Below are 23817 nucleotides of genomic sequence, written 5' to 3'. Positions count from 1 at the left end.
ATTGCCATGTGAAAGCCTGTTCTCACTTTCAGGTGACACTGTAAGCAAGAAGCAGGCAGCATTATCTCCTGCAAATGTAAACAAACTTGTTTGTCTGAGCAATTGACTGAAGAAGAAGTAGGACTGAGTGGACTTGCAGGCTCTAAAATTTTACATTGTTTTATTTTTGAATGCAGGTTTTTTTGTACATAATTCTACATTTGTAAGTTCAACTTTCATGATAAAGAGATTGCACTACAGTACTTGTATTGGGTGAACTGAAATATACTATTTTGGTTTTTTACAGTGCAAATACTTGTAATAAAAAATAAATACAAAGTGAGCACTATACACTTTGTATTCTGTGTTGTAATTGAAATCAATATATTTGAAAATGTAGAAAACATCCCAAAATATTTAAATAAATGGTATTCTATTATCGTTTAACAGTGAGATTAATCACGATTAATTTTTTTAATCGCTTGACAGCCCTAATTGTGTGTGCGTCACACACACACACAATATAAATGCTGTTTCTTTTTTCAAAGGGCATGACTAAACAAATCTTTACTTGTTTTTTTACTTTATAAACAGATACTGTTAGTCCCTAATCCATTTCTTTCTACTGTATGATTGTTGTGCTGTCCAGAACAAGTCCATCATCTACCTTTAGCTCTGCCGCTCACATGGATTGACTTATCTCATAACTACCTGTGCATCACCAGAGAACTTCTGCACCTATTAAACAGTACACATTTTTAAAAACAAAGCTCCCTGATTATTTTGGTACATTTATGTGAAATATATTTTGAATTATGAAATTTACAATGAACACAAAAATAGAATTGTTTCCTAAATACCACTGTGATTATGCAGTACATTTTACAGCTTTTAAAAATGTTTTGTTCTTCAAGCAAAGCTTAGTAGATACAGTGTTGCACTCAAGTATGAAATGTGTTCCAAGTAATAGAAATGGCGGCATAAATGTTTCATATCTACAATTGTTGTTTGGTCTTTCCACACAGACACCTTTTGCTGGGAAGAGCAGAGCTGCAGATTACACCATGACCCTAACAGTGGGCCTACTTCTTTTCTCCACTTCCAATGGAGTCAGTTAATGGTCTGTTTATGAGAGCGGGGATTCCAGCCTCCATGGCCTCATCTCCAGCTTTCCCTGACCCCAGGAAACCCCTCCATAGGTGCTCCACAAATACAAAGCTTGGCAGTTGTGTGTGGTTGGGCCAAGGTGACCCCACCAACTCAATGGGAAATCAGGAATCATTTGCTTGCTGAACCCAGTCAGCTTTAATTTACTTGCTCTTCTGCTCTATACTCTGAGCATCCTAATGTTCTCCAAGGAGTGATAAGCAGCAGTCTCCTCAGGAAAATCCCCTAGCAGCAGCTTCTGGAACCATACTGTTGCATGCCTTGGTGGGGAAGGGGGAGAGGAACCAGTGCTCAATTACAGGACATCTATATAGAGATGGCTCTGTTATCAACTGAATCCCTGAGATCTGCCAAGTTCTATGTTCCAAGCAGCCTGTCAGATCCAGGGCTGGTCAAGCTCTGCCCCGCAAAAGGGATTAGTTGAAGGAAGCTTTGCAAGTGAAAACTCTTAATTTCCTATTCACAATGCAAGAAAACCCCACATAAGGAAAGATATGGCTCACTTCAGCAATCTCAGGCACACAGCATGAAACTGCAATTTCAGGAGTCTTCCTTACACACTATATAGAACATTTTGCCTTACAGCAAAACCAGTAGGAATTTGCTGAATTTAAACTATAGCCTGTAGAAAGACTAAGTTTCTAGTTCTGATGCAGAATGTTTAGTATTCCTGCAATAAGGTCTGTTTCAGGTGCATTAACAGTAGTACATATTATGAGGGACTAGGTGATAGATGCATTCATCTTGAAAATACATGGGTTTTGAAGTTAGACTTGGGTGCTTCCATCAAGTGGTATTTGAATTTGGGTCATGGAGTACTCAGCAGTTCTGCTTGCAAATTGTCCCAGCAAAGACAGTCCAACAGGATTAAGAGGCCCTATGAAAAAGAAGCGAGCAATTAAAAACTGGACTTTACAAATACCTAAATTTTTTAGATTTCAGTGTTTAATGGACAAAATTTGCCAAGAAAAACTCACACTAAAAGGACTTAAAAATTAAAAAGCTGCTTATCCTCTTTAAAACTGTGCTGTCCCAAACCAGACCCTGCCCTCCAGCTGTAGTGGCACGAATACTGTTGATCTCTTTATTATAAGAGACATAATTTGCTGAGAAGTACAATATTTCCAAGTCAACGATTTAAAAGATTTCAAATATTCTTGGAGTGTAAAGTAACCATATCATGCTCACTCTTGCCTCTGCTTGTAACGTCTGTAATTAAAAGTCTGTTATGGGCAATCAGACTATTCCTACGGCCTTTCATGACCTAAAGGAAAAGAAACAAGCATTTATAGAATTCAAAGGGTTAAATCATGGCTTTACCATAAGCCCCAAGAGAGCACTGTGTGGTTGCACCACCCAAGGGATTAGACTGGGAGGCAGAGGCACCAGAAAATAATGCTCCCAAAGGTTTTTATTTTTTAGTGGTTGTGAATTGTATTCCTCAGGAGAAGCAGATGAAGTGGCACCTACAGTATGGAGACTAGAGGATTTATTATTTAAAAAAAAAAAAAAAAAAGTCTTCTGGCTAGCTATATCCACAGAACTGCTGGGTGAATTGCAGTGTAGCAGTTTAACCCCTTACACTAGGTCAGTCCTAGGCATGTACTGTGAAAAGACCATCAGTTAAATTATAGGGCAGTTATACTGTGAAACTGACCCTAAAAATGGCATTGTGGAGTTCCCTGGTTTTGTCTGCCAATGACTTCCAAATCTGGTCAGTTTACAAATAAAAATGTCTTTTTCTCACTGCAAACTCATTGTAAGGCTTTGTCTATACTAACACTGTTTTCGGCAAAACTTTTTCAGTCAGGGGTGCGAAAAGACACCCCCTAACCAACATAAGTTTCACTGACAAAAGTGCTGATGGGGACAGCACTGTCAGCAGGAGAGCATCTCCTGCCGACATAGCTACCACCGCTTGTTGGGGTGGTTTAATTATACCAGTGGGAGACCTCTCTCCCACCAGCATAGAGCAGCTACACAGGAGACCTTACAGCAGCACAGCTGTGCCACTGTAAGGTTTGTAGTGTAGACATAGCCTTAGTCAACCTGTGTTTTTTCTGTCTGACACGTCATTCAACAATAAAGAACCTGCGATGGAAATCTGTGAACAATGCCACTGATTATGGGAGAGCTGGGAAAGAATTCGGCTCCCTCTCCCAGCGTCAATAGGAAAAAAAACCAGGAAAAATGTAATGAGTCAGCATAACCAGAATAAAAATTGTGTTCTACTTCAGCCAGAAGTTATGGGCTTGATGGAGAAATTACTGAATGAAATAATATGGTCCATGTTATGCAAGAAGTCAGACTAGATGAACATAATGGTCCTTTCTGGACCTAAAAAAAATATTACTCTGAATATACACAGAGTACAAGATGGCCTGAATAAAAAGGTGCAATTTTTTCCAGCCATTTTCCAGAGAAGAGCTGCTTTTTAAACTATGATGTTATAGAGGGTGTTTTTGTGGTGCTGGCTCGGTTCACTGAATTGTGACCACAATTCATTTCAGTTATCACCCCCTTTACTTCAACTATTTGACTCCATTAAAACTCTCTTTCTTTCTTCAACTATTTGACTCCATTAAAACTCTCTTTTCTCATAATGCTGGCTAACTCTCAACTTTGACTCCATTAAAACTCTCTTGTCAAATCAAAAGTCCCCAGGACAGTAATTCCATGTAGACATCAATTCATTCCCTTCCCAAACCCCTTCCCTCAGGATTGCTAGTGATACAATTTAGTGTTTCATGGAGGCAATACAAATTTAGCATCCTTTACTGTAACCTCTTTCCCAATAACACAGGGACATGCAGCATTGATTTCAAGATTTTACGGAGGATTTCAAAAATACTGGATGGGGTCTTGTGGAACCCTAGATCATATAACAAAATATTACCTTGGACAAAAATCTCTCTTTTTACTATAAAATATAGAGGACGAAATATAAATCTTTTAAATCTACAGCTGCACCAGATTCAACATCTCTTCAAATATGGACAGATTACATAATGCCTGTATGTTGGCGTTAGGGCAGCCTGGGCAGAAATGTGACACATTGTTTAGTTGTACCTAAAATTGAAAATCTTTTTGTTGGAGCTTCTAAACACAACACAAAAAATTATAAAAAACAACATGCGTTTCAATTATACTTGTCAAATGATTTCTTACTATAATACGGAGCAACTATTTTGGTAAAAGGAGAGGTCAGGAGTTAGACTGTAGGAGATCCACAAGAATTAGAAGTAAAGGGCCCTGGAAACAGATGGCATGCATAAGGAGATGAGAGAGTAGTTGGAGAAGCAATGCAAGGTCTAGGGAGGCTTTTTAAAAACAGGGGATACAAAATCAGGCTTGAAAATAGCTAAACGAGAGAAACAGACAGAAGTTCGGAGGTGAGAATGGATGGAGCTGAGGAGACAGAATGAAGGGTTAGAGATTGACACTAAGAGAGCCATCTTACAAGACTGAAATTAAGGCTGTTGTGTGGGAGGAAATGGTGGAAAGAGTGGGCAGGGGAGAAAAAGTAGATTGGAAATCTTTTTTGTCTTGAAAAAATTGGTGAGATCTTGGATAGATGGGGATGTTGGGAATATCGGTTAAGGACATAAAGAGAGAAGAGGGGAGTTGTGGGGCATGGAAGGCGTAGGGATGTGTCAGGAAGAGAGATTTACTTACCAGTAACTGTTTTCTGAAAGTATACGTTGTAACAGATCAACGCTCTGTGTCCATGCTTTGAGTCTGTGACTGGCAGAATTCCTAGAGATATAAAATTCTAGGGTAGAAGGTGGCATGTTGTACCATAATGCTGGCTAACCATCAATTTCATCTTCAAGCAAAAGGTGTCAGCATAAAAGAATGCAAGCACCAATTTGCAACTTTACTGGGAAAGTGCATGAGTGAATATCATTTCAGAGACCACCACCACAATTTGCAGGAATTTTTTTCTCCATATAGGTACCAACTGCAATAGGTTCCCAGCTCTTAGAAACTTAAAAGCTTCAAGGATGTTCTATAAAAGACCAAGCAATTAGCCAGAGCTTTTTGCCAAGAGGAAACCGTTATATGTAGCTTTTAAGCAGTCATTGCTGTTTAAATTTAAACTTCTAAGCAAAGAAAGTAGAGCAGAACTATTTAAGAGACATCCAGTAATCAGTAAAATTTGTAGGGGCACAAGACTGGGCACTCAGCCAGACTGTGCCCCCAAACCAGACTTTCTGAGAGAGAGTCTAGACAGTAATGATTTGTAAAAGAATGCAGAAATTCTATTTCAAGCAGACTGACCTAGAGAGTCACCTCAGAACTGTGAAGTTGGAGTTTATCAAGAATTACCATGAACAAAGGTCAGACCCCATCTTTACATTGTTCTCGTGGAAATTTATTAATTCAAGCAGTGTCAAAAGGACCAAAGCTGAATGGACACTCCAAGAGTTTTAGTATGCTTTAGTTTTATATAAATTTTAGGCCCCTTTAACCATTGCTGAAATTGGTATGAATAAGAAAGGAAATCTTACTGGGATAATTACCCAATCTGTAGTCTCCCCTAATGGTACAAAAATTATAATTGTGGTCTCAAGTTTCCATTCCAGTGGTTGAAGTCACTGACATCAGAATTAAGAGGTTCTGGAAACTGAAGCCTACAAGTCACCTAGCCGTTGAAGGGAAATCATTAGTTTAGTAATGAACACAATGAATCCCTTATTTGGGGATTTCAATGGAATGTGTTTTATGACACAGATGACCAGAGTCGGACAGAGACTCACTAATTTCTGTGTATTAGTGGAAACCTAAAGAACATATAAATTACTAAGAAATGTCTTTTGTGGTTCAGATGGGAATATAGGAGAGTTTCCCTTGGAAATATGAATCCTGTAAGAGAATCAAGACCTTACACCTATTCTACTCAATTGCACTAAGAAATTGGTATAACTATGGTAAAAAGGACAAAACATGATTAGGAGATTCAGACACTGGAATCTTGATCAGGACGCTTGTTTTCACAAGAGGCCAATGCTGTGCATTGTTGTTCGTGGAACGAGATGATCCATCCAAAAGGGCCTGACTCTCCTGCCGGGTTCTCCAACTGTGATGGATGCAACTTTGTATACTGCAGCTTGAATTAGATTAATCTGAATTCATAATTTACTCTCTAATGTCAAGAAACAAGTATGACCTGGATGGAGATTAACTCAGAGATATGATGCAACAGTCCACGTGTGGCTTGTGAATTTACTGAGACTTCTGAATAGTTAGGTGGAGTAATTAAGGTTGAAACCAACCATTCCATTGGCTGAAACTTCTATGTCCCTAAGTGCACTTTTTACACAAATAGCAGTGAAAGATAGAGATGCAGAATCAGAAGCAGACCTCAGAGACAGGGGAAGACTACCCTGGGTCAGGAATTCTCTAGAGAAAAGGGATAGCAGATCACCGACACATTCCTAGATACTGCCAGGATTTTACCACACACGTATCTGAAGGTAAGTCTCCTAAATCTTTATTAGTATCCCAAATAAGTGATTTGATTTTCAAAAGTGAGGTCAATGGGCACTGAGCACTTATGAAATTTAAAAGCCTAAATACAGACTGTGCTGGTAAGAAGTCAACTAAATTCTCTGGGTATATGTGAAAATAGCACTCTGGTTAACAGTCTGTAAGTGAGAGAATCCATGAAAGGAACAATCACATATGACAACATATGTATGGTATGAATACATGTTTACACACATTACAATGTGAAACATACAGATCACATCACATAGGGAGTGCTAAATAACTTTATGCATGAAGCTGCAAAGTGACAGTGGTTGTCAACTCCACCCCCATATTTTCTGCACAGAATTGAATGGAAAAATGTGTAAGATTTGATTACGCTATTCAGTAATGGGCCCATGAGTACAAAGGGCTCTTTACATGCAAAGTTGCACCAGTTTAACTACAAGTGTGATTCAAAAATGATTTAGGGCTTGTCTGCACAGGGAGTTACTGTGCGGCAAGCCTGGGTGCCCATCTCAGCGCACCAGCTTTGAAGCAGTAGATGTGCTAAGCTGCACTCTAGGACTTCCACTATGCTGTAGCAGTGTCCATATGGGACATTATTGCACAGCAAGCTGGTTCACTGTAGGCTTGCACCCTGGCTTGATGCATAGTAACTTGCCATGTAGACAAGCCCTTAGTTAAACTAATACAGAAGGTTGTGCAGACATTGTCAAATCAATATAAACTTGCCTTTATATAGATTAAGTTTAAATTGATTAGAACAGGTTTAAGCAAACTGAAACAAACCCCTCAAATGGAAATAAGAACATATATGCAGGGTTTTGAACTAGTTTAATTTAGTTTTAAAACCCCTTTAAATTCAACTGGTGGAATTTTCATGTGCACAAAAGACCTAAGTCTCTTGCCACTGAAGAGATTTCTGGAGTCACCTCAAGGCATCTCTGCCTCTCATATCAGACAAACTATGGCAAGGCACTGAGTCTCAAGATAGTGTGGGTTTTGTGGTAAGGCACAGACGTAGCTAAATTCAGCTGGGTAAGTCAGATAAGTTTCAACTGCTGAACCTGAAAGAAAAACAGGGAAAAATATTTGAGACACACAAAACCTAAAAGAAACAAGACAGGGAAGTAACCTTAAGGCTTAATGAGGCAGTAGTTGCCTCACACCATAGTCATATTCTCTTAAACTTGATAGACTGGGCAAGACAGATATCGTTAGGATACATGAACATAAATCCCAAGAAATACTTCAAAGCAATCTAAGTAGTTTTAGCTAAATTTGTGACCAATGCAATTGTAGTCAGAAGGAGTTCTTCTTTCATCAACAGTGAAAACAAATTAAGAGAGGAAACTGGAGTTGCTACACCTTCTCAGCAGGTACAGAATGCATCACCTGTTGACAGTCTTGGGAAGGTGAGCAGACGGAGAGTAGCTCCTCTAGAATTCTAAAGTTTTCAGAGTACCTGACCTAGAAGCATAGACGCAAAATACTACACACGATGCCTTTGCATAATTAGTATTTATGATGTTTAGTGCTTTACAAACAAATTGTAAGGTATATAGTGACCTGCAATGAGCTGGAAGTGACTAAAAAACTAGCAATGGCTATTTATAAAGGGCTTTCTCAGTGTTTTGAGGAAAGATTGGAAATATATTGCTTGTGGGAAGAAGGAAACAGTTCTCATGCCTAAGGAATGGAATGAAAAAGCAGAGTTTAACAAGGAACAGTGCAAAGTTGAAGAATGAATTTGGAGTGCAGGAAATATACTTTGTCGCTGGATTTTCTCCATAGACACGCAGTGGCAAAAGATTGAAAGTGTAGAAAGATGATATAAAGGTTCAGAAGAGGCTGGGGTTTGATGAGATAAACAGAGTAGTGGGAGAGAAAAATGAAGGAATTAAGTTGGGGGTGAAGGTGGAGACCATCATACAGAATGGAGATCAGAAAGGGAATAAGGGGACTGAAAGCTGCAGAGGTCAGAGTCTGATAGTCCTGAAAGGAGTATTGGATTCGACAGGTTGTAGTGCAGGGAGTGAGCAGCAGTAGAAGAGATGAGATCAGTAATCAAGTATTCAGAGTGAAGTCAGGAAGTGAACAGTGCTTGGTGAAGACCAGTATGAAGAAAATGTCCAAGCCAGTCAGCCAAGAGCTGATGATCTAATGAAGAAAAACAGCAAAAGAAACAACAGATGGAGGAATTATGGAAACTGAAGTAATCCAGGACAACAACTGGTGGACTGAGATGAGAGGAATATGAACAGGAGGCGCTGAAGAACACATACAATGTAGCAAGGTACTGTACTTTGGCCAATTAAGAGAAAGAATTTTATTTAAATTCTAATTGTTAGCTGAGCAATGAAGCTTGTGTGTAACACATTACAATGTCTATTTTTCTTGCAGAGTAAGGATTTGCCTGGATATTATTAAAAGTTGTCCACTGACCATCACAGAAATGATATCTGCTTCCTTTTATCACACATCAATATTGCACAGCTAAAAACTATTTGCATATATCATGGCAACAGAATAGGCCATAAGGGGATCCTTGTGATCATCTAGTCTGACCTCCTGTATAACACAAACTATAAAACTTCCCCAAAATAATTCCTAGAGCAGATATTTTAAAAATACATTCAGTCTTGATTTAAAATGGTCAATGATGGAGAATCTACCACAACCCTTTGTAAATTGTTCCAATGGTTAACAACCCTTGCTGTCAAAAAATTATGCCTTATTTCCAGTCTGAATTTGTGTAGCCTCAATTTACAGCCACTGGATCATGATGGACGATGTTAATTGTCTTGTTGATTTGTGTCCTTAATCTGAGCTCCATCTGCAGTGTTTCAAGAGAAGGGATCTGCCTTTTTAAAATAGTCCATTGGAAATTCCCTAAGTAGGTAGAGACTTCCTTCTTGGATTTATTTTAGTCTGTTCAAATGTTTAACTTTGGTTCTAGAGGTAATCTTACCCCACTGCAACCTGTTCTTGTTTAAAACTCCTAAAAACATTTTCATAGCCAGATAATAAACCTTACAGGCTACTGATGACAAATATGAAGTTTCATTGCCAGATTTCATATATAAGAACACCATTATTTCAATACAGGCAGTTGTTCCAGATCACAATGGGCCCAATACTGTAAGATGCTACAGTGTGTTGAAGGCCCTCAGTTTCCACTAAAGGCAAACATGTAGGCCCTGATCCTACAATGCATAGCACACATGCAGACTGCTGCTCCTGGGTGAAGCCCCACTGAAGTCTAAGGGGCTTCATGTGAATGCAGCAGTTCATATGTGAGTGCTACTCATGGCAGAAGAAGGGCCTTGATTAGGATTTGAGGGCACTCAGCTTATTGCATGAAATCACTGCCCAGTTATACAGTTTATGTGGAGGAATGAAAAAAAACAATCACATAAAAATCAAATACAATGTAAGAAAACAACCAAATCTTTACCCCTGATAAAAACATTTGGATAGGTTCATACGCATTAGCTGCAATGGTGCAAACATTGCTGAGCAATGTTTGTTAAAAAGTTTCCATTAGAATGTTTAAAAAATAAAATATTTGTATTGGTCTTAAATTTTGTTTAAGCTTAGTCTAGATCAGAGGCTCTCAACCTTTTTCGAACAACATTCAACCTCAGTGTCACTTAACAGCCTTAACTGATTTTTGACATTTTCCCATCTCCCCGCACCCATTCTTTTGTGTGGGAAAATAAAGACAAGGTTTGTAAAAATTTTAAAGAATAGACAATGCAACAGATTACTTGGTGGTAGGCAGCTAAGGAAATACTGTCTTCTGTGGTCTGTCTCATTTAATTTGCACCTAATATATGTACATTCATTAGGTAGCCAAGTTAGTCATGTTTGCATGTGACGCACAGCTTAACTTCTCTCCAAATATTGGCTTAAAAGTGTTTAGGAGTCATAATGTTCTATCACAAGATTTAAAACTCAGATTTCTTGGATTTATAGACAATACTTAACCTAGTAGGCTGATTGTGCCTCCCAGGTAAGATCTTGAACCTCTCTATCTCTTAGTTACCCTGTCCAAAAAATTTGGAGCCCCACTGTTTGTTCATCTCAAAATCTCAAAACACTTTACAAACTTTACCTTCTTTATAATGTTGACCTAACTACAGAGAGTTGAGCCAACATGTGTAAAAGACGGGCTGTTGTCTAAATAAATGAAGTATGGGTCAACAAACATAGATCAAGGTTCTATTCCCATTCCTGCTGCAGCTTCCTATTAACTTTTAGGAAGTCACTTTAACACTTTGCTCCTTAGCTACACCATGTAGAAAATGAACCCAGTATCTAGGGCATGAATTAGTTTTGATGGTGAAAGAAGATAATGAGTAAATTTTATCAGCTCTTTCCTTTCAATTTTGATATGTAGCCCTGGTCAATTTCTCTGTCACTATGAAGTTCTTCTAGATCAGCTTAACTAACAGAATCATGTCAAGTTTTCTAATAAAGCTATTTATTTATACAGTAGAACCGCAGAATTACGAACACCAGAGTTACGAACTGACCAGTCAACCACACAGCTCATTTGGAACTGCAAGTACACAATCAAGCAACAGTAGCAGAGACCCCCTTCCTCCCCTCCCCTCGAAAAAGCAAACATAGTACTGTACTGTTAAATATAAAATACTAAAGACATAAAGGGAAAGCAGCATTTTTTTTCTGCATAGTAAAGTTTCAAAGCTGTATTAAGTCAACGCTCAGTTATAAACTTTCAAAACAACCATGTTTTGTTCAAAGTTACGACCAACCTCCATTCCCAAGGTGTTCATAACTCCAAGGTTCTACTGTATATTTATTTTTACTATTCCTGCCCTTGAAAAATGCCTCTTAGATCTGCCAGGTTAGAACTTTTTACCTTCCTGAATTTCTGTTAGATGATTATTTATCAATCATTTTTCAAATTAGTCATTTATCTGGATCAAGATTTTAAACCATGGCTGGGTAAAACAATACAGTACTTACCTGCATTTCTTATAAAATAATATATATATTAATATATAAAATAATTTCTTATAAAATAATATTTTACACAGATCTACACTCGTAGTTTAATGATTCTCCAATTAATGGATTTGGGAGCATTCTCCAAAGCCCAATTCAGCAAATCACTTAAACCCATGAATAGTCTTGTTGACTTCAATTGAATTACTCACATATTTATAGTTTAAACATATGCTTAAGTGCTTTGGTAAATTGGGGCTCAGGTGATTTTAAATACATTTCTTCTCTAGTGCATCATCTAAAAAGCATTATTAGTTCATTAAAGGAGCCTGAAAAACCTAACAGTAATTATCCCCAAATTGTAGCTGAAGGAGAGAAGATGAGTGTGAATCTGTCTGTATTACCATATTTGGAAATCAAATGTTAGTATACCAGTTAAAGAAAAGGTATTGAGACAATCCTAAAAGAAAAACTGAAATAAAAATAAGATTTAAAATGATCAGTGAATGTTTTGAGTGTAAATTATATACAAAGGATGAAAAAACAAGACACCAAGATATAAAGAGATCCTAGCAGACAAAATAAGTGGAAGTATTTAGAGTTAAGCCTCTTTGTTTAAAAGAACTATTGTAGTACTGATAAGCCAAATTTAACATGGTGCCTGGCCAGTGACACTCAGCCCATGGCTCTCTCCAGTGAGAGGATAAGCAACAGCCTAACTATGATTCAATAATTGTCCAAGAAAAAAAACTGCAATTTCATGCACATGCGCACATATGCACACACACATACACACAGGATTTATTACATGTATATTTGTACTGCTAGCAAAATAAATTAAGTTAAAATTTTGTCCTTGACATTTTAACTTTAAGAAACATGCATTTAATTGAAAGTAGCTATTAATTTTAATAACTGTTATATACAATTTTATTTTCACTTGTTACATTCTTTTATATCTCTGTGATTCTGTTCAATGATAAAATGACTCCTTGACTGATAACAGTTGGGTGCCAATGACTTAGGTAATTACAGTTCATGAAATGAACTGCATGTGTTTGCTCTGAAAATCTACAGGTGGAAATATCCTGAGTCCAACTACTTTCATTAGTATTCCTCTGATTTCAGCAGATTATTTTGCACTTAATGTGACCTCATATACTAGAAACATATGCCTCACTTGTTCCACACCTAGAGCATAGAATAAGCCTCTCCATGTGTTAAAAAGCTGAATGCACTCTCTAAGATTTTATTTATTTGTCCTTAGCTCTTTGGAGCAGGGATTATGTCTTCCAATGTGCTTGTAAAATGCCTAGTACAATGGAGTCCAGATGTTAACTGGACTATAGTACCAAAACAGAAATAGACAGACTTCAATATAACTTTTAAAATCCAAGAATCTTTCTGGAATGAGAAGGGAAGTTTGAGAAAAATCTTGGCTGTTGTTATCCTGATATGTTAGTGCAGACATTGTTTTAAATTGCAAGGGACTGTACAAAGCAAGAGATGGAAATCAGATTCTTGGAACAATACGGTCCAATTTTCAAATGTGGGCTCCTTAAGCAGGATGTCCAAATCCTGTAGTTGGACGTCCAAGTCAGTATTTAGGACTGTAAATTCCCATTTTGTCGAAGTGCTGAGCTGAGTGTACCCCATTAAGATATCGACATTTGAAAACAGGGCTCTCAAATCTGAAAATAATTAAATAAATCAAACTACTGGTAATTTTACACATTGCTAGTAAAACCTTTTCAAATACCTATGATGGGAGTTGTTCTAAAATCTCCAAGCCCCTGTCGACTCTGTTGGTTGCCAAAATGTAAGGCAGAAATGAAAAAGTTCACAATAGGATGAAGAAAGGTGCCCTATGTTGCAAATAATTATAATTGATCTCATTTTTAAGAGTTCTTTCAGTACCTCTTGCTGAAAATCTTAAGACCATTCATCATATGGTGAATTCCTCACATGGTATCGTCTCAATATCATGTTACGTTTTATCATAACATGATCGTTTATTCTATTTTAGCTAAGCCATCTCCAGAGCCTCTATGTGGATACTTTAGCTAGCTCCAAGCCTCTAGGTGAGGTCTATAATATATTGACAGGGGAAATCATGTTAGCGCCTTTCTAGCAAGAACCATAAATCCTTTACTAAAAATGTATTTATATGATATCCTTGGCTCGTGTAGACAAGTCTAATGCAACACTGCCTTTTTAAAAAAAAAAAAAAAAGTTTAAGAACAGAGATTCATAGTACATTGGAACCAAGCCCTCAACATATCCAAATATGTCATTGCAGCAGCCACTTCACAAGCTAATCGAAGTGCCAGAAGCATAATATAAAGTTCAAAGTATCTCCTATTTGCCATTTTTTGAACAAAATGTGATATGAGAGTATGATCAGTCCTCTTCTGCAGTCAGACTGAGACTTGATCACAGGGGCACCTTCTTTTTCAAAAGTGTCTTGACCTGTAAGAATGCAATAGTATCCACCTGTGTATGGTTATACAACTCTCAGATTGCAACAAAAATTGAAACTACAATTTTTCAATATCAACATCTTGCCCTTTCTCTCAGGTTTTCTAGATAGAGGACATCAGAAAGTTCCTTCAGGAATACTTAAGGTATTCCGCAGTCGGATATGAGGAAATACTTGAAAATGTTGACAAAAATATCTATTTATCTATATAAAAGTATTTAATATACAGAAAACCTTAGCAAGCGATGTAGTTCTTGATACCCTATAACACCCACATGCAAGCCAAAGAATATACACATACATAATGATGCTTCCATATACATGAAGCTTTCAGATGCAGGAAATGTGCCAGAAAACAGTTATGCATGCAAATTAGAACCCAATCTTGCAGCTGCATTCATTGGGGTACGGGGAGAGGGGCGAGGGAGGAAAGAGAGAGGGAGAGACAGGTTCTGCACCAGTTCAAAAATCCACGAGCATGGATGCAATTGTAGAATCAGGTCTTAAACACCAGGTTGAGGCTGACTAAAATTTGCCTCTTTGAGATCAGTGCTTCTTTTGATGCTAAAAGTGAGCTTTTTTTGACATCTTTCTATGGATGCCAACAGCTATGGGACAGACACTATGAATAACAGAAAAGAAAAAAAAAGAATGTAACCAAAGTCTAAAATGAAATAATGTAACAATATTAAAATAGTGATCAGATTTTCTAAAGATGTCAAACTAAAAAGGAGGAAAGTTATCAGTAAAAATTACTCTTAAGCAGAACTAACATGAGAGTATGTTGCAGTTTTTTTTGTAGATTGTTGTCATTAGAAAAAGTAAACTCAGAAATAAATATAATTTGAATACAAACTTTCTGTATTACAGCAAGAGAGGGTTTAGCTATTTTTTTCTTTTGTGTGCACTCCAAAATTAATGCACTTGAAGCACACACAGAAAAAAAGATAGTATAAATTTAGGTAGAAGATTTACCTTTGCAGAAGTAGGATTACATGAAGTGAGCATGACATAAGAACCATTTTACACAGTTCATAATTTTCCTTCTTTATCTTATTTATAATGCAAGAAAGCACAGTTGCTTTCTGTGCTGCATTTTCTAAACAATGTACAATTTCATTCAATGTGTCGTTTTACAGCTAAAATTAGATTTTGCCTTTACCCAGGGACAGTTTTCTTAGATACAAAAGACAAGGGGAGAAATATTAGATTTTGCTTCATTGTTTTGAATAATTTAAATTAGTTCTCTTTTCTGGGCTACCTGGACAGATAATCTAATATAATTGTAGGTTAGTAAATGTTTCATTTTATTGTAATTATGGGCCCTGTTGTGGAACCCTTACTGTTCTGCTGAGCACTTATTCACCTGAGTAGTATTATTAAAATCAACAGGACTACTTATGTTAGTAAGGGTTCACAGACATGAATAAGAATTTCACAATCGTACCCTATATTTTTAACTATATTATGGCCATGACAACGTCAAACCTGCGCAATTATGCCCTATAAATATCTTACTGTTCTTTCTTATGTACAAATTGCATTTCACAATAGCAATTCAACATTCTAGGTCAAATGCATTTCAGTGTGATTATTGTATATCTCACTTAATTAGGATCACTCCACATCTGGTTTTGTATATTAAGGGATCACTACAAAATCTATCAGCATCAACAGAAATCTTTTCATTGATTTCAAGTGGCATCGAATCGGGACCTACCACAGAAATTCTAGTAAATAATTGCCCAGAAATACACAATACTACCGGTCATATCTTACTGTTTAATTATGAGTCCTATTATAGATTTGTATTTCAATCAATGTCAAATGAGAAAAAATGAATTCTTTTGTTTAACTGTGCTGTAACTTTGTATCTCAATGTAAATATATTTTGTAGTTAACTCCTCCTTGACATACCAAGGACGGCATAGGTGAAATCCCGCCTATGCCGTATGGGTGAAATCAATGACAAAACTCCAATTGACTTTGACTTTAATGATGTCAGAATTTCACCTGTCTTTCTCAGACTATGCTACTAAAAGTAGCTCATTGCTTGTCATTAAGTGTATCTTCAGCCTGGATAGTGTAATATATCTATTGTAAAAGCAAATGGCAAACTTTAGTAAAATGATAAAGTATTTTAAAAATTTTAACTGGACTTTCAGCACTATGCTTTTGGTATTATAAATTGTTCAATAATACTACTTTTTGAAGACTGGATATTTTTGACCCACACAGTACACATTTTAATGTTTCCAGCTATTCTACTTCTCTTTTGGTTATACTCTAAAATGAGTATTTTAAAATTAGGGGGGGGGGAAGGGGGGAAACTTACCTAGTTGGTATTTTGAGTAATAATTCATCATTTGTCCAGTACTGCATGATTGTCTCTTATGCCTTTTTCTTATATTCATATCAGTGGTCTCCCATTGTGGTCTTTTTCTTATGTTTATTTTGTTAAGAACTTCAGAACTAGCAGCAGGGCTCTCATTATTTACACATTTGTTTGATTTTTTGCTGTCTAATTGGTCATCCAGCATTGCAGTCATTTTGGAAGGATTAGTTCCCTTACATGTCTCCACATCCTTTTCATTTCCCTTTAATACATCTTGCCTACCAGAATAGGACCTTAAAGTACAATGCCTTTTTTCTTCAGTGTAGGTCTGATTGCTTCTATTTTCAACAGCTTCTGGAGAGTAAATGTTTAACTTAAATGATTTATGCTGTTCGATATGGTTGAGTTTTCTCAGAAATATTCTACAATCTTTAAAGGTTTTGGCTCTCCATGTACTTTGACTCATTTTAAGTTGGTTCTGTGCTTTTCCAACATTTTTTTGATTATAACTTGTTCCATTTATCTCTGAATGTGATTTAAAAATATTTGTTAAACCAGGATGTGTGCTGAAGTCCGACAATTCTATTGTCTGTGGAAGAAATGTATCTTTGACTTCAGTTCCAGTTGACAAGATTCTATTGTGAGATTCTAAGATTTCAGTGGGCTGGGTTTTTACTGTACTTTTTCCTTGGTTCATGGACACTACATCACTGATTTTCCCACTTGTATTTTTAAAAAACTGGCTTTGGCAGAACAATCTTAAGTTTCGCCTTTTAGATTTCCAGTCACCTGTTCCATGGTTATACATTTTTTTCACTTGTCTCCACCTGTCATGTTGTAACTTCTTAAATTCAGTTCTTCTTAATTTGGCTAGTGTGAAATTACTTTTCATATTTAAGACTGGAGCCTGGACCATTTTATGCAAAATTTGTAATTTCCCAGCTGGCTCTGAAGGAGAGGATAGTGCAAACTTTTTAAAGTGCTTTCTGAAAGGAGTAGTATTAAGATCAGATTGTTTACTTCCCATCTTCATCTCTCTAGTACTAATTACTTCCAAAGGATTGCGAGCATTTGCCTTTCTCACTAGAGAGAGGGACTGTGTTTCTGTTGTTTGCATAAACCAAGTACTAAGTTCATTTATATTACACTTCTTCTGGAAAAGCATTTTTATAGGTGATGCTTCAAGTTCTACAAGGCAGGTGTCCAAAGGTCTTGACACTTTAATGCTACAATCTTGTTCAACATGATGGCTTTTTTCATATAAACGTTTTTCAAATTCATTTCCACCCACTTGCAACCAGGTATTAGTTATCTGTTCAAATCTATTATTTAGTTCTTCCAACAAAGAGTCACGTGAAGTGGAAGTAGCCCACCACCTGAGAGAAGGATTTGATGAAAAAATGGGATCCAGTGATATTTCATTAACAGACCTGAATTCATTTACCTCTGAACCCTTTTCTTCACTCCCTGGATTTTTAGTTTCTGAGGTATTGTTGGATACTATCCTCAGATTTGATTGCATATGTTTTTCCTTTTGATCCTTAGCTTTTTTCAAACGGAGCTTATATGATTTACGTAGCAAGGCACTTCTACAAGTAAATGTGCTAGAAGATGCTAATGAATGTAAGAAATGCAGTGATGGTCTTCTGTCTCTAACAGAATGCCTCAAAGGAATTTCATGTTTTCTTGATTCTGTAGTAATCACAGATGAAACCGTGGTAGTGTCATTCTGAACGTTCTTTATTTCATTCATCTTATTGCACGGTTGATTATTCTTCTCTTGTGATATTTTTTTTTCTAACACATGCTGTTGCTGTAATGGAGGTAGGCAGCCACTAATACTTACTTTTCTTTCCTGAGGTGAAACTCTATTAACAGTCACTGATATGCCAGAGATTTTTACCTTTGCTGGTCTACCAGGCTTTCTAGTGATAGTTAAAGGCTTCTGATTTGGTTGTATGATATTGCTGTAAAGGTGTGGTAACAGTGGATTCTTCTTGATAGGTCTAATATATTCATAACCAGACCCAGAGACTTCATTTTCAGTAGCAGAATTCTGTAAGACTTTTACTATTTCTGCAAAACCACTTTCAGTTTCTGTATTTTGCCTCAGTTCACTAGAGTCATTTGTAAAATTGGAATCATGTTGTGTAGGCATAGCATTAATTATATTGATATTACCTTCAGAAACATGCCTTTTAGTTCTTCTTGACCTTCCGAAAACAACTGTCACAGTAATATTCTTGTTACTGATAACTTCTTTCATCACTGTTACATCAGATTTGGTGGTTTTCCCAATACTGGTGGGTTCACTTCTAAGGTCACTATTTTCAGCCATGTTTATTTTAGGCTTTGGAGGTCGTCCAATTGGTCGCTTAACCTGTTTTACAACCTGAGGCCCTATTTTTTTAGGCCTACCAGGTTTTCTTTTTAAAACAGGTTCATTGCCACTATTTGATTTTTCCACAGTTTCTTCACTTTGCTTAAAATAATTTAAGTCAGTTTCACCTGCTGCACAAGTATCTGCAATTGTCTCAGCATTATCAAAATTTGATTCCTCTTTACTGTCACTTTCATTACCATTATATCCAGAGTCTCCAATGCAGATTTCATGAACAAGATCACTTGTTTTAGATTTTTTTCCTGATATTGTGTCTGGATGCTTCTGAAATAAACAAAGATTGGTGTTTGCTGTAGAAGATGCACTGGCAGCAGTTAAAGTATATTTCACTCCTTCACTACTATTAACCTCTGAGACAAACATAAGTTTTATTGGGCTAGAGTAACCTAGGAGAGATGCACTCTCCCCAACTTCAGATCTTGTTTGTACATCCCCATTACTGAAAGTCAATCTGCCTGAATCAGATGATGAAGTTTTCAAAAGGTTGTTACCAAGCCCTTGATCTAGAACTTCTTTGTATTTTCTTGTTGGCACACACTCTGTTTTGCATGTATTGCTGCATGACAAATGAGACTGGGGGAGGAAACTCTGTCCTGCACATCCTTTTTCACCCATGTTAAAATGTAGGCCTCTCCTAGCAGTTTCGTTCATATCACACTCAAATGTACTGGATATTTTATAACTATCCAACAATGGACTTTTAGTCTTTTTGGCTATGTTTATTGTATCTTCCAAGCGCTCCACAACAACTTGTAGATTTGTGTTCCTTACAATCTTATTTACATCAATAGATCTTTCAGCTTGAAGATCTTTAACGATATTATCTCTCTCCAAATTTTCAGGAGATTTTTTTGTTTTGGAGGATTTTCTACATAAAAAGTCATTTGTTACATATACAGAGTACCATCCAGGAGGCACAATGTTACGTTTAGTTCTGCCCAAGATTCCATTATATTCCCCCTTCAAAGGACTCTGATCACGCTCTTTTTCAATTGCATAATCTCCTTGTGTTTTTGCAAAGTTAGTCTGGTCTACTATAGTAACGTTGTTTTCTGAAAATGCTACAAAACCAGAGTTAGTTTCAAAATTATTCAGAGGTAGTCCCATTGATTCTGCTTGACACACTGGCAAAGACATGGATTTAGCTTGACATCTCATACCTAGATTGTCAGGATTTTTTAAAGCTTTGTCTTCGAACATGTTGTAACTGTCTCCTTTGTTTGCTGACATTTTACCATATTTTTTTGTAGACTTCTTTACATTTCTCTCTAAAGTTGACTTTTTCCTCATAAAAGTTTCATCAAGACTTGCAAGTTCCCTCTTGATTTGCAAAGACTGTCGCCTAATCAGTGGTGAATCAGGAGAATTATACATTGCGAATAAAGTTTCCTGACGTTTGCGAAATCTGGTTTGGATAATTTTATTTTCCACTTGTTTATCATGTTGGCTCAGTAACTCCATAAAAGTGTAATCACTTGCTTTAGCATCGTGCAATAGAGATGTTATGAAGTCCCCCAATTTTACATTATCATTTTCTGGTGCCCTGTTACTCTCAGACAATTTTACAAGATTGGTTGTTATATCTGTAGTTTCTATTGATTTTAATTTTTCATTAATACGATCAATTAAATCTTGAAAAATGGCAGAATGTTCACCATTTTCAAACTTTTCAGAATTTATAACACATTTGCTGCTTTCTTGATCTGTTGACAGCCGCGTTTCATTTGAGTAACCAAATCCTTTTCCTTTGCATAGTTTACCTTCATCTTCATACTCTCTATTGCTTCCTTCTGCTGGCAAGAGAGATGGAGGTTGATTAATGGTTATTTCAAATTTGTTGTCTAAAGCTGGAAAATCTATAGGTGATCCTTCCAATGTTTCAGTTTCATTACTTTGTACAGGTGACAATGGAGGGGGTGATGGGCTGCGAGATCTACTAGAACTTTTAATGCTGTTTGACAAATCATAGTCTTCGGTTGAAGAAAAGGATGTACAAGTTGCTGCTGTCACAGAGTACTTGTTGCTATAGTTTTGTAGTTGTCCTGTATAGCACCTATGAGGATTACAACTGTGAGCAATCCTTTTATTCACTACTGTCTTAATACATCCAGTAGCTACAGTCTGACATGGCAAACAGTGCAAATCTTTAATACAAACACATAGAGATGGTAAACAAGTGTTTGGATTTTGATTTTGTAAACAGCATCTTTTTGTCACCATATGTCCATCAGAACTACAAAATGGAACATGGATATCATCTTCAATGAGGGAGTTCTGAATTTCTGAATGGATAATATGAGGTTGCAGGCAACTGCAAAGTGAAGGAACATTTTTGTCTTGGATTAAAAATTTCAAAATAGCCAAAATCTGCTGCCAGTGGTAAGAGCACAAAGATTCCAAAACCTTGTTTAGTGCCGATTTTCCTTTTTCCAATTTAGTTGCTTCCTCTGATTTTTCACCAACTGTTGAACTGAAAACAAAAACAAATCAAAACAAAAAATAAATTACAGTAAAATATGATGTATGTTACAGTTTTAACTGTTAAACAGAAGACTGAAATCCTGAAAAGGCATGGAAAAATTATTTCCATTTCCTTTACATAGTTCATTTATCGTATTTGCAAATTTCTAACAGAACTATTTCACTACAGCTGATATGTATGTTATATATAGTACAATATTTCTAGCATGTTAAGTAGGAAAATATTCAGTGAAAAAAACATTTTACTCAACAAAGGAAAAATTGTTTGAAATCCAGCATTTCTTAAATACAATAATTATAATACTATTTATTTCATGGCATCTTTCATCCAGTATTTCAAATTTCCTTGCAAACATTAATGAATTAACCCTCACAACAAACATGTGAGGTAAGTATTATCCTTATTTTACAGGTGTAAATGGAGAGGGGTAAAATGATTTGTCCAATGTCCAGTGTCACAGTGGATGCTTGTGGCAGAGACAGGGAGAGAACCCCTCTCCTCTGACTCCAGATTATGTGTTTTAACCACAAGACCATCCCTTCCTTACTGTATGTGTTATGCAGCACAGCCCATAAGATGTTCAATATGAACTTGAAAAATTTGTTTAAAAGGACATTCAACCTTAGTAGGCCATAGAAATAACTTTAGAAGCCATCACTGACGTTAATGTTCTTTTAAGATATAGATTCCCTTTTTTACCCCAGTAGCATAAATCTGCCACAGACTTACATTGCATCTCTCTCAAAAACACACACACACACACACACACACTTACTTCGTACCTAGAAGACAACAAAAAGGAACCCCTGAAGTAAATAACTTGCAAACCAAATGAGATTGAATCCCTTTAAATATCAGGTTAACTTAAGTGTCTATATCTAAATAAGACTTCAAAATAGCTGTTCTCAGATACTCAACCAAAACAAAATCAGTTATAAAATACTATCTTCTTAACTACTGATTTCTCAACACAAATTTATTAAAACTAAAGTTACTACTTACCTAATCAATCATTTAAATTGAAAAGCTGAAAATGTTCCATTGTAGAAATAATAGACCTTTCTTCAACTAAACACAAAAACCACTGTTGAATAGTAACTAAAATAAAATAGTTATCCTCTATAATTCAGAACTTTTACTGGTACCAATAGCAAGAGCAGCAAATAATATTAAAAGTATTCTGTTTTAGAAAAGTATATATTTTTTAAACATATCACCAAACTCTGAACATGACACCAACTATTCACCCTATTCCTCTTGCCAATCATTTTCAACATTTAAATCTCCATTTTGACAAAATTTCATTTTGATTGGTTTTACATTTTAATATACCATGTATATAAATTATTAATTCATTACTCAACAAATGTAAACAAACTAGTATCCTGTCTGAATGATAAAAAGCCATAAATTACTTCATCGTTCTTACTAAGATTTGTACATGCATAGTTTTGTATGTATAAATTATTGCCCTAGGTAAGTTTTAAGTTGTATGCTATAAAAGCAATCAACTATGCTTAATAATTCCTGGTGATTTTCTTCCTCTCCTGAAACATTTTATATAAAAGTTTGAAGGTGTTCAAAGTGAACCATCAGGTTGATGCTACTATCTCTTAAAATCCTAACTGAATCCTGATGTTATTAGCTGAACTTGTAATTAAAATTCAATTAAATGACATGAAAAGACAAAATTATTTGCATCTGTCATCTAAAATGAAACTCTACTGTATTGTGGAGCCTGTAATGATATTACCACCATGAGTGAGTTTAGGACCCAATCAGCTAACCTTATTTTATGTGGAACTCCAATTATAGCAATAATAAAATGTAGAACAACTTATCAGATTTATTGAAATACCAAAAACAAACCGATCAACCAAAAAAACAACAAAAAACAAAAATCAAACAAAAATACAAAAGCCAAGACTGAAAGCGAAATAGAAAAATTAGATTAAAAATTGACTTCTGTAATCACACTGGATAGATAAATAAATAAAAGGTATGTTCTATTTTTTTTAAATTTAGGAACACATTTTGTCATTTAAAAATAGAAATAAAAATTCTTGAACATAGTAATAGGCCTTTAACATGTTATTTAATAGTTTGTTCAGTAATATTATATGCTGTAGTTTAAAGAAACACCTATCAAATTACAACTTTGATAAGCACTTAATTCACCGTGATTGGTGTGGTAAAAAATACCTACATAAACTGAAGCCTCCAGACAGGAATCTGTCTTTATATGCTCTCCACGCATATAAATGCGTTATCAATTATGGACTATTAGTGTTCTTTATAAGATTACTTTTTTAAACATTTGACGAATCAAGAATATTAGAACATCCATCTAAAGAAAATATATGCTCACTAGTGTAAGAAACTTCAGTGTTCCTAAAGGTCTCTCAAAGTTATGGGCCAGGTCTTCCAGCTCAAAGCTTGCCACTGAAGGTTTTCCCACTGTGTACAGTAATTCTCAGGTGTGCACAGTCACTACTATTGCTTGTACA

General features: G+C 36.1%; 1 protein-coding gene across 3 annotated transcripts in view; it reads right to left on the bottom strand.

Annotated features, from left to right (window-relative positions):
- LCORL (ligand dependent nuclear receptor corepressor like) overlaps positions 1–23817 on the bottom strand; it is a 176565-nt gene that overhangs the window by 5492 nt on the left and 147256 nt on the right. Inside the window, exon 7 of one of the 3 annotated variants that reach the window (XM_077815803.1) lies at positions 16428–21298. The exons of the other annotated variants lie outside the window; for them this stretch is intronic. Within the exon in view, the coding sequence (XP_077671929.1) occupies positions 16428–21298 (4871 nt within the window). The remainder of the gene's footprint in view (positions 1–16427; positions 21299–23817) is intronic. 3 annotated transcript variants of the gene reach the window in all.

Source organism: Eretmochelys imbricata, chromosome 4, assembly GCF_965152235.1.
Source record: "Eretmochelys imbricata isolate rEreImb1 chromosome 4, rEreImb1.hap1, whole genome shotgun sequence".
NCBI classification, from domain to species: domain Eukaryota; kingdom Metazoa; phylum Chordata; order Testudines; family Cheloniidae; genus Eretmochelys; species Eretmochelys imbricata.
Note: the sequence above shows the minus strand (reverse complement) of the source record. Positions and strands in the feature narration are given on the sequence as shown.